Below are 18,145 nucleotides of genomic sequence, written 5' to 3'. Positions count from 1 at the left end.
GGTGTTCTTTGGAGTTCGGACAATTGGGGAGATGTCTGTCTAGCGATCAGCTCAGAGGTGGCACCACAGGATGAAATGTTGATGAGATTAGTCGCACTTGGCTTCGGGCATCACATTTGACTTGACCGTGAATTGGGATTCGAGGAAGCTTGGAAGCGTAATCATGCAGAGGGGCGGGAACAGATCTTAAGTGATTTTCAATGTGTCAAGTGGTCCAATCCCAATGCTAATGGAAATAAATAAGTACGTTCAGATTTGCCAGTCTCGGTCCAGCCTTTTGTGAATCAGACTCAATCGGTTATTTTTGGCGGGGGATCAATTTTCCAGACGCGAAAACATGTCGGGGTCGAGAGGAAGAAAGATGTCTCCCTAGAGAGCCATATGAAGAAACGAAGCTCGGGATACTCGTTTGAGCTTGGTATTTCTTAGATGATCTGATATTCAAGGATATCGAGAGTTTTTGAGACTCGTCCCTCTTCCCGGCTCACCTATATCTTCAGAACAGATGGAAATCAATTTGGGTTCTCAAAACCTGTCGAGAGATTTTAATGAGACTCCAATCCTCACTCCTGACTTGGAAACAAGTTTTCCTCGATGACATGATAGCCATCAAAAATTTCGCCATCCCATCATTCAGGAAAGTGATTCAAAATCATTTTACTCTCCACTTGTTGCATCGAAGCTAGCGAATTTACAGTGCAATCCTACTGCCATTCGGCGGAGGATTGAAGAACCGCCACTCATCGTTGGCATATGGAAGCGACAGGCTCATAATTTATTTCCAACTTGGGGTGTCCTCGTGGAGGCAAAAAAAGCGATTCGCCTCAAAGAGATGGAAACCCGACTCAATTACATTTTGACCATAAACATGCGCCATTTACGTGAAAAATGCAGTAAAAAACGTCCATTTGATAGTGGTGTCAAGAGTAGGATCGTCGGTCGGAGATGTCGACAGGAAACTGCATAAATAGACAGGGCAAACACCAAACACGATGGGACTGCGTGCCCACAAGGTGGTACTACTCGACGACGATGGTTGGATTTATGATGGTCCAAGTGATATTGCTGAACAAACAACGTCCTTATCTACCGCACTATCTTTAGGATCCTCCAAAGATTACAGATCAATATTCGGTGTGTAAAAAACTGCACTTGCACTAACGGAAAGAGGGTTGTCAAAATTGGCCGGATTTGGCAATCCATCCAGGGAAATAGTGGTAGTGATGGTGGATAACGTCTTTGGCACTTTCCCTTTTTTTCAAGGTAAAACACCTCATGTTGAGCTCTTACCTGGGAGAAATATTTCGCAAAGAATTAGGCCACTATTCGCTCTTTGAGCACGAAACTAAAACAGGGTCTTTCATCGCGAATCAGATTGTAATCAAGCTGGCACTGGTCAACGTCTTCACACCTCACCAGATCCTGTCCCGATTCACACTGACTCTGCGTGACGCACTCCTTGACGCACTCGACATGTTCAATGGAATCGTGGCTGGCGTTCGCTCCTTTTGACTCGAGACTCGATTCGAGGATCCCTTTGGAGACTTTTGGACGAGCGGCCATGGTGATAATGGCATGTTGTTGACCGTTCGCATGCATGCCTCCTTGCTCACCTGCTTGATTGCTGGCTTGCCTGCATTTGGCTTTTGGCTTCTGGCTTCGAGCTGGCTTCGAGCTGGCTTCAGAGCCCATCTGATTCAAGAGGACCCCCAAAAACTTGACGAGCTCCAACGAGAATTATAATCGTGACAAGGATTTGCAGAATCTATTTACGGCCAAAAGCAACTTTCTGGGGTTGTTGGTACTCGGAGTCAAGCGAGGCTGGCGTATAATTAATTACCTCAGATCGTTTTTCTATAGTAGACCTTGATTGTACACAGGGAAACATCAAATGGGCTTTTCTGTGTAAAGTTTTTCATGCTGAAATCAGTGATTCCCATCAGGTCTCGGTCATCAATTTCGGATGTCGTGTGAACTAGTTCAGTTCGAGCCATAACATAACCCGTTCTCAATACCGTTTGAAACATGAATCGGGCCTAATAATTCATGCCTTGTATTAGCTTTGTAACTGTATGGGACGTCCCTAAGAGTTTTGGAAGGTGGATATTAGGAACATTTTTAGCAACAGGATATCTTGTTTGAATCAGACCCACGCTTTGTTCCTTCGTCCAAAACATGCCTGGCGATCTTTGCAAAAACAAAAGACCTCGAGAGTTATTGAACAAAGGGCTGGATCGGACTGATTTTTATCATATTTATTTATGTACATTCTAGCAAAGATGTTCTCCTCTCACAAATCAATGGCCTTTATAGCTAATCCAATCAAGGCTTCATTTACCATGCCTTTGCCCGTAATACGGTTGTCTCAGAGTAAAAGTTTGGGGTTGACCTGCTCCAATGGCAATAAAAAGAATACCCTGGGGTTTTTGTTTGCATTTTTCGTCATGTTAAAAGAAAACTGTGTACGAGTGCGCGAGACAAGAGAGAGCGAGTTCCTCATTTGTAGAAATATGGATCTCTCTCCCATATTTACCTTGGCTATATCTCACAGATGCTGCATCATCATCAACAACAACATTACCTTAGTCGTCGTCGACTTCTTTATCATCCTCATCATCATGGGAGATCACCCCACCTGAAATCCCAAGAATACTTTCTGCAGCCAACACGCAAATGCGTTATATTACGTTGGGGTTCTGAGCTGATCTGAGAACAGAGATAATCAGAGGGATGAGGTGAGCACTGCTACGCTAGTACTTAGGTAGAGTGTTATTCGTTGAGCATCAAAGTATCACCAAAGTGCAGAATTGGGGACTTGCCCTCAAGAAGCCAAAAAAGCGGCCAAGTTTCCTTTGGCGGCATGATCTTCCAGCATTGGCGGTAAAAATAAGCAATGTGCAATCAATTCTACACTGGAATTATCTTGTGAGAGACGATGTGTTTTTTTGCTTTCAATGGAGGAAGCTTAATATTCTTGATGCATTTAAGAAGCCTAATCCTGCCTTGATTAAATAAATCCAATGCAATCCTCACTGCCAACAGCTTCATGTTAGGAAAAAAAGATAAGATCCAGATTGGCAACCCCTTTTTCTTTCGCCTCTAGAGGTAAGAAACCCAAATCAAACGAAACGTTTCACCGCAAAATGAGATTGCCCAAATATTGACTCACTTCTTCGTCTTTGTTCAAAAAAAGGCATGCCAAATTTTCAGTCACTTTCGACTGTTTCACGTCTGTTTTTGTTCGCTATTTGACAACGCCGACCAAATGTAACCGCCACTTATAACCAAATTTCCATTCTCACACCCTCACTCTCTCACTCCCCCAAATTTCCAGGCTGAGCTGTTTGAAATACCCACCCAATATGTGATTGAGCATTGGGAGCCGAGCATTCTATTTGTGTCTTCGAGGAGCTAATTTGTAACCATTAGGTACCCCATTTTTTATCGAACAACATGTCGATTGCCATAAAAGGCCTTAGGTGGCATATCTAAGATTCTTTTCCCACAGATCACACGAGGCCCAATCCCATTGTCTGGCCATTTATATGCTAATGCTCGGAGATCGCACTTTTTACACGCCATTTATCCGAGCCAATAAGCACGAGATGACGCTTTTTGCCCGAGAATGACCCACAACCCATCCAACAGTGGGCAATGTAACGATGGCATGTACGTAGCTCTGAGGCGTGTTCCTCGGGTAGTTAGTTAGCCTGGGCTGAATTGAGAGAAGAGGTAAGCATGTCAAATCGATTACTGGGCCAATGAACGAACATTTACTCATACCTAACCTCTAATAGGGTTTCATTTCGTGGAATCAAGATCGAATCCACATTTGGAACCCGGAAAGTGGCCCATTAAAGAAGTCTCTAACTCGTCTTTACCTAGTAGGCTGTCCTTCTGTGCATTCGGCAATCTTGAAGACAGTGCGAACCGACATGACCTCGTGATGGTTCGATTAGTCAAAAAGTCATGGGAAATGATTTAAGGGCCCCTTCGCTCTCCAAATACTTGCCCATTATGGGGTCTTGATATGATGAAGTTTCAGCAAATAAGTCACGATGAATTAGACTCAGCCAAGACGCAGCAGCGACCCTTTCCAAATCATGCCTGGTCGTCGTGGTTGGCACATACGGAACAGACATTGATAGTACAACATACACATCTGAGCGATCGATAAATATTTCGGAAGAGGATGTTACGGTTCACCAACAGCCCAATATTGAATGCTTTACCATAGCCATCCTTGAGCCAAGAGGTCAGAAGATGATATTTGACGAGCTTTAATGGGCCAATATTCCACTTGGAATGGCATACCTAACGTTTCTGAGAAGAGTGTGCTTCAAGCGAACCCCCTCTCCACTTGAGGATTGGAATTACCTTTAAGGTATTGCAACGGGATCCCCTATGAGGAAAAAGGAATCATATCCATGAATCATAGGGCAGCTCAGCTCATGCCCAACATGTGGATGGGGAAGATCGTCTTTGCCTCCGACGTTTCTCCGGCTTGAATAAGTGGAATACACTTTTTCAAAGAGATTCGTACGTACTCAGTGGATGCTACCGTTTGAGTGTTGAAGGCAACACCCTCCATTTCGCTCATAAAGATTTTGTGGCCCACCAGATCGCTCTCCAGTCCCACGATTGACTGGGTGATTTCAAACAACATGAGAGCCTTTCTTTGTTCGGAGGAATTGAAAATCAATCGAGAATTAAGAATCGAGATCGACTGTGCTTGAGTGATTCAGTGAGATGACGCCAACTTGTACGGATCGGTATGAAAAATCAATTTCCAAATCACACTAGGAGTCAATAACCTCTCAAATAATTGCCAGAGATGTGTAGAATCCACATTGATTGCAAGCACACTCACTAGCTTGGCTTTTCGGGGACCATACCCAAGATGTGAAGATCGACTACTTTACATTGGATAAGAACTTGGACCCTTGAGTTTCTTGATCCGTTTCAAGATGATGTTGATGGACAAGAAAAAAAAAGAACAGGAGCTGGAAATGTGGAAACGTCCATTTAGAGAATGACCTCTTTGAGATTGTAATCTGGCTTTTGTCCATTCAATTTCCGCCTGATCCGATCAAAATCAAAGAGCAATCCATCCAACGATCGGTCCCTGGTCCCTGCACCCGTTCCTAGATCTCCTTGTGAGCTTATCAAAATGATTGACAAGGGAATCAGTCCCCCTGTGGTTCATTTGGAAGAGCGAGAATCCCTGGCTTTTCAAGCTTTAGTTATTCATTCCAACGACCTGAAAAGAAGAACAGCAGAGGGATTTTGGATGGATGGCGACCACCTCCAAAGGATATAGTTTGTCTAACCGTATCAAGTGCCATCTCATTAGGTTCAACAATCTGGGTCTGTATGATATGAGAGTGAGGCCTACGTACGTAGATGACCGTCACACCCAAAAAAAGCTTAACCACCCAAGATATTATCCATCCATTCGTCCACCCGTCCATCCATTCTGGCAACGACCCGTTTGGCTGGCATCATTTTACATCTTACAAATGCAAGACGTGACTGATGATGCTCATTTTGGTCGCACATGATCCACGCGAAGAACTGCTCTGTTTTGAGGAGTGAGGAGTGCAATTAAATACGATGCTCTTATCCTAATTGTCTTGTAAAACGGGGCGTTGCCCAAAAGTCTAAAGTCAGGGAATGGATCGTTAGCATGGTGTGGGTTAATACCACCTGTAATGTCTCTGAAAGTGTGTGCAGGTACCATACAGGGTAGTACTAAATTAGCTTCCCCGAAATGTCAGCCATACTTTTTCACTAGATGTGCCAATGGAGAATAAGTTGGCCACAGAGTTTGTAATTAGTGTTACATAAAAAAAAAAAATACCTTCAAATGGCCCCAAAGCAAATGAATGCTTTTTTGAAAATAAAACGTGAAATTTGGGGAAATGGCTTATTCACAAGTGAGGATCGTAATTTCATGACGAATAAACTTAAAATATAATTTAAATGGTACTTCGTCAGGATGTTTCCAGAACTTTTATGTTTAAACGCTGATAAAAATCAGACATATTTACTGATGGTGTTCAAAACACTTTCTAGTTAAACATAGGACACTTAATTGGGACAACCCTGTACACAGCCTCTTCATGCCTGGACAGTACAATCGATGCGATGCAGTCGTCAATTAGTCAATCTCATTATTCAAATGGCATTTAACTGTCAAAAGCCGATCTGGAAATGGTCTCAACAGAGTACAGACCATCCCCACTAAATAAAAGGGATCTGGAGTAGTGGAAATCAATATTAAAGAGGCTTAGATTTCATTCGACTTTGAGCACGTGTAACCTGGCCTCAAAATTGGCAAGAGGAGGAGTAACGAAGCAGGTGGTCTTAATGGCTCAAATCAAGGGGTTTCATGACCAAAATGAGCATATTAAGAGCCATGCCAAGTCTTGTGCTGTTCAAGAACCACAAGCTCAGCCACAAACTACGTTTCGAGCGGATGTTTCACCTCTTGCACAAGAGACAATGAGCTTGAAGAATGGGGGTTTTCAATATTTTGATCAAGCTCAAATCCAGGTTTGAGCATTTGAACATTTTCTCTTGAATCGTTTTCCTCGGATATGATATGTACGTACGTAAGAAGGCCACGTTTTCCCTCTTTTGCTCCATACAAGAATGTGCCAGAACATGCCTGGACTTTCATTTATTGCGTTGTAGTTCGGAATGATAAATGATTTTTTACACCACTCGGGCTCTTAGAGGACATGATTAATTATTCTGCTAAGCCGCATTTTTCGTTGGATTTCCCTCCAAACAAGAAAACTCTAGACACAGTTTAGATTTGCAATCAAAGGAACTGGAAAAATGGCAAAGAAAATTAAGCCTCTAAATCTTGGGCATGTATTTTTCAAGAATTTTTCAGGTGCCAAGGTGTCACGTCAATCAAAATGATTTCTCTTTTCGGTCTCTGTTGAATATTTATAAGAGAACGAGCCCGGCTTTTGGAAAAGGATTTTAAATGTGTATTCTCAAAGCTTTATCTTGAAACTTTGGACAAACGTGAAGAACTTGACCAGAAAAAGCCACTTGATATCAGATTAGACCGTTGGATTCCAATTTTATGTAGCCGGTTGTGCGCTTCCCATTGACGATAAATCCGAATTTATGACCTCAAGCTAGCATACCATCTTGTTAGAGGGAAATCTCTTAAAGGAAATTGGTATGAGGAAGAGCCAGTAGGACTTACGATCCTCTTCATTAAATCCGACAGGATTGATTGTTACTCAGCCAAATACTAACCGATCACATTTTATCTCTTTCGATCCTTTGCGTTGTTAAAGTGCGCAATTGATGTGAATATTGGTAGTCATAGAGCCAATTGGGCTTGATTCCTCCGGATTCGGAGAGCCAACTCAAAGAGCCGGGACCTTCGTTTTCATCATCTCATTTGACGTCAACTTGTTTCCAGACTTTCTTCCCAACTAATTGGGCGCTAACGCGAGTGGTGCCAAGATGAAACAAGTGCCTGGAGCGGGAATTTGAAATACTTCCATCTCACCGAGGACATCGTCCCTCTTCTGGACGAATCGGTCCCGCCTAAATTCGAAGAGGACCACGTCTCAAGGTGATGCTCTCGACGTCCCCATACGAGCTTATCAAGCAGGAAAAATTCGTTCTCTTCAAGGGACCGTCTCAATCTCTAAGAAGACTTTGAAGCTTTGAAAACACCGTTTGATGTTGACTTCCGGGCAAACGTTAAAGAGCTGCCGAGGAGGAATTTCACGTTTTCCACACTAGGTTGTTGAGTGGACAGGCCCCGTTCAAATCATCTTGGGTCGACCAGTCAGGAGGAATGATCTTCAAAAAGCATTTTTACTCACTTAACACTGAGGCTAATCTTCTACCCACTAGATTGCTTAGAGTTTGTAGATCCACAGTAATGGCCCCGGTCAAAATATATTGCTCTCGAAATATTGAGTGACCAGCACGGTCCCTTACCATGTCTCTCTGCTCAGAAACAGGTCAAAAGATAACACAACCCTCACACATTAATGTATATCTGCGAGACGTATGTATTCACTCGCATGCATAGAGGCCACTCGTCCCTCCATTTACCTGACCATAGCTTCAGGTTCTCGTACAACAAATGACTTTGATTCAACTTGGAAGCATTTTTACGGCTCTACACACTTTAAAACTCTTTTGATAGGACTCGATCCAATACTCCGACACCCAGCCATGTGAGCGGTTTGGAAAATATTTTGAAAGCGTGATTGAGACATGGTCCATACCGTGCACTTGTATGTCGATGGTATTTGCGAACCTTGCTCGGCTGCTAAAATAAGAGCACGTGGCGCCCGCAAATTTGTCCTCGAACAATCGATTCACAACGTACCATGTACCACGTTCAAAATTGGGGGGTTAGACGATGATGTTCTTTCAGATCGACCACAAGCGATTCCAATCGAGGCCTCAAGGCGAAAATACGAATAACGATGAAGGAAATGATGATGACTTGATCATTTCTGATTTGCATACGGGATACGCTCCTCCGGACCAAATGTTGGGGTGGGTAAAGGGAAAAAGTGTGGACTAAATGTCAAGCCGAATTAGAACGCTATTATTCTTGTAAATACCGGTACAGATTCCACAAGAAATTCCTTCAAATGCCATTTGAATGTCGACAACTTTTGGGGGATATGACGGCACGAAGCGCAGAAAAAAGCTCTTCAGACCACTTAACAAGAACCACATGGCAAAGGCAAGAATGGCTCATTAGACCGACCAGACGGGGAGATAAAAACCGTGTGAGATAGAGGCATTTGACACAAATCAGAATGTAGAGGTGGTTGAACTCTTTAGAGGGGTTCATTCTATAGACCCCTGTCACAAGACATTGACGATTGGTATTGGCAGAAATGAGTTCATTTGACGATAAATACATGGTTAGCCACTTTTTGTCTTCTGACCCACCCAGTTGCACTCCCTCCAATTTCCATAATTGAATCGGGCCTAATTGCGAGACATTTCTTTGATTGAAGACTCCAGAAGCTGCCTGATGCAATTTTGAGCTCGCGTTTTAAAGGTCCTGATGTACGATGTTGTAATTTCCAAGCTTGGACTGGATACAAATTGCATAAATTATAACCCAGTTTATTTCTGGTTCCGAGCAATCATGTAGATTACGACGTGCGAGGCTATCCTTTTATGAGCCCAACAAGGCTTGTTTAGAATGCCGACTTATTTAAACTCCTCATGCTCAGTGATGTTTCTACGTCGCTAAACGTCCATTGACGCCAATCTAAGAAATGGAATCGATTCCAAGCTCCATTTATTGGATGGAGGCAGGGTGTGGCTCACCATTATTAGATGCGTGACCAGATCGCAATTTCCGTCGGCACTTATTGTGCCACTACCGAAGTCAAGTAGGATGAGAGTCAGTCTCATATCCACCAAATGAGGGCAATATCGAGGGCACTAAAAATGCGCATCTTGTAAGATGGAAGTCATTGAAGACGGAATTTGAAAAAGATCAACTAAATACAGGATAAGGTATGATTTTGGGTAATAAACGGTAACAAAACGGTTTTTTAGCCCCACACTTGCTGTTTTTTCATTTCTTTTTAAACGTTCAAAGTTCTGGGCCAATTTTTCTTAATGCAAAAATGACAGTATCAGCACTGTTCGTGTTACATCAATCAAAATTACCAGGGCTTAAGTAACACCGTTACCTTTCTAAAAACGGTAACGGTAACGCATTACTTTTTCAGTAACGGTTCAAGCCCTGCCTGTCATTATCAAAAAAGAAGAGAGTTGGACGTTTACAAGAGTACATAAAAGGTCAGTTCCTATAGAGATTTCATGCTAATCATCAAAGCAGTAGTAACAAAACTGCAAGAAAAGAAATTATAGTAATTTGTTCCTTTTTGGAAAAAGGAACTGTAATCCTGTTACATTTGAAAATGGTTTAATTGTAATGACCCAAAAACATCAAAAAGTACTCATTATTTGTTCTCAGGGCTTCAACTGTTATAAAAAAGGGTAACTCGTTACCATTACCGTTGCTTTTTAGAAAAATTAACGCGTTAACGTTACCAATCCCGTTAACGTTGATATACCATAGTATTAGGGTAAAAGGAAACAAGTGTTCAAGGATTAAGGGTTGTTTGGTTTTGTTGTTTTTTCACTTAAATTAAACATTTTGACAAACATTTTTTGTCCTTCTTTTCATGGCTTGAAAAAACTTAAAATAAGCCAAATGGTTTGAAGAGAAGAAATTCAGGGTTACATTTTGAGGCTGACTTACGGGTTTCTGTCATGCAACTAGCAAAGTCATATATCACAGAAAATGTAAATTGATAACTCTGGTCACAGCTTGCCGTGAATATTCAGTCGATTCCGTTGATAGCAAATAAGTCATTGCTTTTGAGACGGAGCTTTTAAAAACTCTGTGGGGAAACTTTGTACATTTTTTTCTTGTCCTCATTTAGAAAGAAGAAGGTAAAGTTTATGGGTCAGCTAAAAACCTGCTCCGTTACCGTTGCCATTACTTTGTCAGAAAAGTAACTCCTTACTGGCAGCGTGACTTGTTATGGCGTTGCTCAAGCCCTGAACGTTCCTTTTTTTGCACTGCAGAGTGGCATCTAATCTTTCCTTTCTCTCCTAGCACTTCAGGAAATTTGAAGCTTATAGAGAAATTTTCATTTTTCGATATTTTCTTATATCCTGAAGAAAAAAAATCAGGGCTGACATTGTACTTGCTTTTAAAAGCAATAGATGTGTTTGTGGTTTCAAATCTTGTTATATTTTCCCTTCTTTATTTGTATATGTTTCCTCATTAAAATTCCTTTTGACTAAAAGCCCTGGCTCAAAACCTTCCTTTGGCTTGAGTATGTTCCACCATTTTTTTTCAAATCTCCTCATATTCATCCATGACTTTAGGCACAGGTCTCTGACAGGGAAGTTTTACGAGCTCAAGAATTTTTAAAACTGCTTTTCTAACAAACATANTCAAATGCAATGACTGATTTTTTTGACCAAATAAAAAAATCACCGTAGTCATTTGTTTCACGTTATTTTTACAAAACGTTTAGAAATTGCAAAAAGCTTTCTTTTTGCAGTTTTAGGCCCTCCTTTTTCTGCCAAAGTAACGGGTAATGGTAACGGTAACGCGTTACTTTTTTCAGGAACGACTCAAACCCTGAAAATAACCTAATCATAGCCCAGCGCTTGTATCTCAAGAAAACTACAACTATCTATAATTGAAAAGTAGATGGTCGGATACCTAAACCTAAGTGGTTGGACCACCTCTAATTTTGAGACATCCAAATTTGTTCAAATGCACATTAACTTGATGAATTGAAATTGTTATTGATGGCCCACAAGACTAGATGTCATCAAGACTTTTTAACGTGTTATCCTGTAGAGTTAAAGGTTCTTAGGGCTAACTATTTATAAAGATATGTGTAGGGGAACTGACCAACATGATGTAGCTCATATTCATCACGATCGACGGTCGAAATATGCATTCGACATTTTATGTTCTAAAACAAGATTATTTGAATATTAAGCATATTTCATATTCTAGCACATTTCTATGCATATTTTGTCAAAGTGGAAAGCCCCCAAAGATTACCTATATTTTTGCGACAAAGTTGGGTGGCTGAAAATGTATCTTTTTAGCAATTTGCTTTCTCAAATTTCAAGCATTTGCTTGATTTTGAGCCCAACTATTAATTTCAGAGCATATACAGGGTGTATAGAAATTAAGGGCCGCTCTTTGAGGCTTCTGAAAATCCTTTCCCCTTTACTCAAAGAATAATTTGATCATATTGAATCTGCAGTTTTCAACGAAAGGGCATATTGAAAAACCTAGCGCCATGCCATGAATGATCCGAACTAACTCTAAAGATTATTGGTAACCCTCTGATGTTTGGCCCCCCGAAAGATTGACTCTTGAAATTCCAGATTTCGGCCCTTGGTCCGGTCTGTTCTAAATGAATTTATCGCACTTGCATGAGGTTCTCCACTTTCAAATGGTTTGAGGATAAACACTGAAAGGCTCACCAACGTCTCTTGGTCTTTGCCGGCCTTCAGGATACCCTTATCTTTGGTTCTGGCCTTAAGACTGCGCTCACTTAAATTTTCAGACATTGTTTTGACGGCAATCGCTCAGAAGGTTGCCAATTGCCTCTAGGATGTCGTTGGACCATTTGTAATATGCCACCATGTACTAAACAGTGTCTCTTAAGGAATCCTTGTGGTTTAATGTCATAGAAATCTTTGAGCAATGAGATATATACTTAAAAACAGCCGTGGAGGCCCTTAATTTCTTTAAACCCTGTATTTCTGTATGTTTTGACAACTTGTTATGTATGTTTTTAGCGCATAATTTTTTGAATGTTTTGACCAGATGAAGTCGCGTTATATGTCATAAATGGCCATTTTTCTGCCAACACAGCTTTTTCCAATAGGCAATAGGAGATGCGCTTTACTTACAATAAACTTCTTTTAAGGCCCAAAATGCACAATGCTTATTTTGGCCGTCCCTACCTATCATCCTCAAATGGCAATCAATAGCCATGCTATGGACGTATTCCGGGCTGCAAAGTTGTAAATAAGTTGTAAATGTTGTCATATCACCTGAAAATGTAGTTCAGTTTATTAGAAAAGCCCGTAACTGGGAACCATAGAAAACCATAACTAGAATGCTTAAGTTCAACAGGAGCTGTACCGCATGAGCATGTTTTCAGGTCAGCTGACGCTGGTAGAAATGGCACAAAATATTTCGGTAAATCTCGCTTCAGACAAGTTGAATTATTATCATGAAACGTTTGTTATTCCTCTTTAATCTTAATTTCTGTTGAATCTTACAAATATACAGGTAGAAAGAGTGGTAGAATAATAAAAAAAATGCTTTTTAGGGCATAATACACGTAACATGTCAAAAAAAGATTTGGACATTAGTAGAGCAAATCATGTACTCTATTGATTGCCCTTGTTTAGCAACGCATCTCGAAAATCTCGAAAGTGTAACAAAATGTATCCGAAATTGCAACGCAATGATGAGGCATTCGGAATTTCGTTTCAATCTCCCAACAATGTGCTTGAATGTGGGCGACATGATTGCGCCTATACGTAAACAAGGTAATTCCGACACCTCTGGAGGTCAGCCTGAACCCAGGCTTGTTCCTTGCGTTTCAGTTAAGTGTTTCCACCACATGGATGAAAACTTTAACTTGAGCCCCATTTTAACCTCTTCAAAATTTCGTTCTTAAAAATGTGGTCGGACAACTTACTCAAACCCGTTTTATGAAGCGGGCTGGACGAGAGCAATTGCTTGACAAGGAGTCTTATTAGGGGTTTCTACTCTGAATTTGGACGAGCCGTCAACGATTCAAATTTGCACCATAGTTGTCCTAAGTAGCTTGACTACGAATGAAACATTTTTTCCACCAGCGACAGCTGAGACGAAAACATGCGATCGCAGCGCCCTTGATCGATCTATATATGAAGTTATCTATGCTGGGAACCGACTTCAATTTGAGGTTGAGTGACATTGAAACCCGCAGTAACGGTCTTTTTCGATCCTGTGAGCACTTAAAAATCGGAGATTTGGCTTGACAGGCAGGAAGAGACACACACACTTAGGAGAACAGAAAAGAACGGACTTGCCTGAGAAGAGAAGAAGGAGAGGAGGACCAGGAGAAGCAAAAGCAGAATCTGGATGGAGAATCTCTCCCTCTCATCACACTTGATACACACACACACACACACACACACACACACACATATATATACCTACCTACAGTCCTAGCCTGCGAAGTCGAGTGAGGTCAGTCAGTCAACCCAGGGCATCATCGTCCATTCCATCATCCGCAGCCTCATCCCCGTTACCGATATTACAAACTTCAAAGCTATCTATCCCTCCTTCGTCCAGCTGCCAGCCAATTATCACTCGCCTTAGTCCGCATTGGTCTTGGGTGGGAGTGGTGAGCCGGGATCCCGCGACACCGCCTTCCTCCATGACAGATTCAGGCGTCTGCCTGCTTCTCGCCCAACTCGAGATGAGCTCCCTTTAATTGGACAAGTTGAATTGGCCCAGCCGCCCGCCCACTTGGCCAACAGTATCGGGTCCTGGCTTGCTGCATCCGGGCCCCCCTGCCCTGGATTGGGGCTCACTTTCCCGAACGGCTCGAGCCTCCGCAGCATCCACGATGTGAGCCCGACGTAGACCTTTGAAGGTGGAATTGAAGCGGCGGGCGGCGGGAGTGTCACTCCAAGAACATGGAGGTGCCCTCTTCGACCCAAGCTTCAAGGGCCGATCAGGTCTTGGATCCGGATCCGGTTCGGATCAAGCTGGAAGAAGGAGGGGATGACGTAGGCACGGCCCAGTCGGAGGACCAATCATCTCGGGATTCGAAGCCGGGGCTTGAAACCAATACGGAGATCAAAACGGAGATCAAAGAGGAGACGGTGGAGGTCAAAGATGTGAAGAAAGAAAGTCCGGATGGAAACGGCGAGGAAGAGGAGATGGAGGAGGATGAAGACGACGACGACGAGGAGGAAGATGAGGAGGGAGAAGAAGAAGAAGAGGAGGAGGAGGAAGAGGAAGATTCCGACCGGCCTCGACAGCGGAAATTGAGAAAGCGGAAGTTCGATGCCGTACGTCAAGTTGCTCAACAAGAGCGGATTTTAATCCGTAGGATCTCAAAAATTGTCAAAAAGTCCAAGAAGGATCACAACTCCGACGAGAGACACATGCTGGAAGCCCATCCCGAGTTGGTGAATGAGGTCAAGAAGCGGCATCACAAGAAATTAAAGGCTGACGAGCGCAAACTCGAGATCGAAGACTCTCCCGAAGAGCTGGAGAAGAAGTGTCTCCAGATGGCCAAAGCCATTCAAAAGTCCAAGTATCTCGTGGTGTACACGGGAGCCGGCGTGTCCACGGCCGCCAATATCCCGGACTATCGGGGTCCCAATGGCATCTGGACCCTCATGGACCAAGGCAAAGAGGTCGGACCGTGCAACATGGAGCTGGCCCAACCCACCTATACTCACCTGGCCTTGTTCACCCTGTACAAAAAAGGCAAACTCAAGCACATCGTGTCTCAAAACTGTGATGGCCTTCATTTGAGAAGTGGCATGCCACGCCATGCTCTCTCAGAACTCCACGGCAATATGTTCATTGAGATTTGCAAACAGTGTAAACCCATGCGACCATTCATTCGATTGTTCGACGTGACGGAGCGCACCAACAAGAATTATCACGCCACCATGCGCCGTTGTTACGTGTGCGGGAACTCGCTGTACGACACCATTGTTCACTTCGGTGAGCGAGGCTCGCTCAAGTGGCCCATCAATTGGACAGGAGCTTCCAAGGCAGCCGAAAAGGCTGATGTGATTCTGTGCCTCGGCTCCAGCCTCAAAGTGCTTCGGCGGTATCCATGGCTGTGGTGCATGGACCGGCCGGTGAAACAGCGCCCCAAACTGTTCATTGTCAATCTTCAATGGACTCCCAAGGATTCCTCGGCCAAGCTCAAGTTGAACGGCAAATGTGACCTCGTAATGCAGCGACTCATGGACCACCTGGACCTTCGGGTGCCCGACTACCACATGACGAACGACCCTTTGTTCTCGTTTGCCACTCCCCTGTTGGAACACGAACGTCACACGTCTTCCCGTAAAAATGTCGTGACCCGGGAAGTGGAAGACCCTGAAGTGAAGGAGGTAAGGGAGCGCCTAGTCACAAGCATCACGGGTGACCACAATTATTCGCTCGGCGAGGAATGCATCGAAAACAAGCGAGACCGAACGGCCAATAGTCGTGGTCGACTCGTAAACGGGGCTCAAGTCATGGATTTCAAGACCATTTCCTGGCCTCGAGATGCCCTCTACCTCTCATACACCCCTAGTTTTGAATACATCGACCACCCAGAATCCATTGGTGTGGACTCGTTTTGCTGTGATTGCTGCGATCCGGGCAAGAAGAAGAAACGGAGAGGCAGCACCTCCTCCGAGGACGAGGATGACGAAGAGGAGCAGGATGGTGGTGAAGAAGACGACGACGAGGAGGAGGTTGAAAATGGAGCTGGCGCCAGGAATGGGAGTGAGCCAGAAGAAGAAGATACCGACTCCAAGTGCTCGGAAGACTCCAGCCGAAATTCAAGTGTCAAACAAGGTTCAAGCAATAAAGAGCCTGAATCTCCTAGTGTTGTCGTCCAACAGCCGGGATGGTTCGGCAAAGGGCGACGGAAGAAGCAGAAATACAGCAACTAATAGGCCGAGACTCGGGTCGAAAAAAAACAACCATCCCACCCCACCCACCCCTTTGGTTGAGGGTAAATCAGTATTCAAATATCAAACCAAACCAAACCCTTTCTTTCCCCCCCTCGATGGGCGTTGTGTTCATAACCACCCCTCGCGCGTTTCTTGACCTTTCATATTTCCTTGATCTTATTTTGGAAGTTTGACAAACTAAATGTAAAGAAGTCCCTTGTTGATGCAACCAAGACAAATGTACCATTAGATTTTGTTTATAAATTCAACAATGAACTCAACATAAAGGTATACATATATACTTTTTTTGCCCTTCACTAGAGCTACAAGTTAGTCTTCTGTTGTGGCTGGTGAGGGTCTCAAAATCTCGTCCTCAACCTAAGATCCTTGAAGGTTCAGTAACGGGCTTCATTGGACAACAAATCTTACCCAATGAGGAGGCCCATTTTTCTATTTGTTTGTTGTTTGAACGACCCTCAAAGACCAATTTAGTTCCTCAACCCATCAACGGTCCGAGACGAGATTGACCTTCGCGGTCCAGTTTGTCGGGACATCCTTGGATAGATTCGCCGCCTAGACGTTCCTTCTCAAGGTTTGCTCCATTTGAATTGGACAAGTTTCCTCTCATCTCGTTTGTGGACCTAGCTAGCCTCGGCGTGTTTCCAAGGTGAAAGTGACAAACTTTGACCATTTCAGTAGGCCTTGACGAAATCCGTTCTGTTGGATATATCTACCAATGTTTGGGAAGCCCGACCGACCAAAGTGGTGCCATGAAACCCTTATTCGGTATAGGAACGCAAGCTTCCCACACTCCCTGTAGGCACGTGGATGGCTTCGTTCAGTGGCCTAGATGGTTGGAGGAGATGGGTACTGCTGCAATTCGTGTTAGCTCTCTAAAGTGGGGTCCTCGAATTGTGTCCCCTTGGCCGAGTGGAAGGGGGAGGAAGGAAGCAGGAGGAGACGGATAATTTGAGTCTCGGGGTCCGAGATAATACCACGATATCAACGGCCTCCTCTCCGTGAGCCTAGCCCTAGGAAGTTTTCATTGGGTTAGGGCAGATGAGAATTCGCTCCGATCTCGGCAAACTTTTTCCTTCATCACCTACGTGAAATGGCACCAAACTCGTGTCACACCATCCCAATGAGTTTTGAGTTTCCTTGGAGGATCTCATGTCCCAATCTACGTACGTAGGCAAAGCATCATTGGTCGCAGCGATCAAGTCCAGTTTTCTTTATATTTATTCGGCGTAGACTGGCTGCTTTTATTTAGAAACATTCACGATCGCATTGCTCATGATCATTGGTAGCTTAATGATAGTAATCATCAATGTGGGGTGGGAGGGGCAGGGTAGTGTGAAGAGAGAGATGTGGCCTATCTTTCCCAAGGCCGTGATGAATCACACTTAACAAATCGAGGCGCTGATAGGTTTGTAGTGGTTGCGGTTGAAAAATAGTTCGTACGCACAAAGGTCTCTCATTGATTTATTTTTAACGAGAGTTACTGACGGTTGCACGTTGTCTAATCCGTAAGTGAACTGAAGCGGTATCGATAGGTCTCTTGTACTTTCTAGTGGGGGGAGGAGGGCTCCAAAGAGGTCTGCTGTCTGGAGCATTATCTTGAGGCTTGGCTTTGTGTATCGGAAGTGCCAAATGTGTTGTAGGCTAATTTAGGGCGGGCTGTCTGTGTGGGTGAGAATGAGTGTGTTAAAAGAGCAATCCTCCCGTGGATCGTCACGTTGAAATTGTTCTATCCTTGATGGCGGGTCACTCTTCCATCCGTCCATCCATCCAATAATGAACTGAAGCATGAATGACGACGAGCAGGAGGATTGATGGCAGTATACGATACTTTGCACGCAGTGTGGATAAAACTTTTGCCTCATCGAAC

The 18,145-nt window shown here is 43.6% G+C and overlaps 1 protein-coding gene across 1 annotated transcript; it reads left to right on the top strand.

Annotated features, from left to right (window-relative positions):
• The first annotated feature begins 13,694 nt into the window (after nt 1–13,694).
• Nucleotides 13,695–16,548, top strand: LOC131882531 (NAD-dependent protein deacetylase sirtuin-7-like). The gene has a single exon (XM_059229698.1). The coding sequence runs from the start codon at nt 14,266–14,268 to the stop codon at nt 16,255–16,257; it is 1,992 nt and encodes a 663-aa protein (XP_059085681.1). The 5' UTR covers nt 13,695–14,265; the 3' UTR covers nt 16,258–16,548.
• Nucleotides 16,549–18,145: the final 1,597 nt, after the last annotated feature.

Source organism: Tigriopus californicus, chromosome 1 (assembly GCF_007210705.1).
Source record: "Tigriopus californicus strain San Diego chromosome 1, Tcal_SD_v2.1, whole genome shotgun sequence".
Lineage (NCBI taxonomy): Eukaryota > Metazoa > Arthropoda > Copepoda > Harpacticoida > Harpacticidae > Tigriopus > Tigriopus californicus.
Note: the sequence above shows the minus strand (reverse complement) of the source record. Positions and strands in the feature narration are given on the sequence as shown.

Coding starts and splice junctions, on each gene's coding strand:
- LOC131882531 (XM_059229698.1), top strand. CDS start 14,266: ATGGAGGTGCCCTCTTCGACCCAAGCTTCAAGGGCCGATCAGGTCTTG.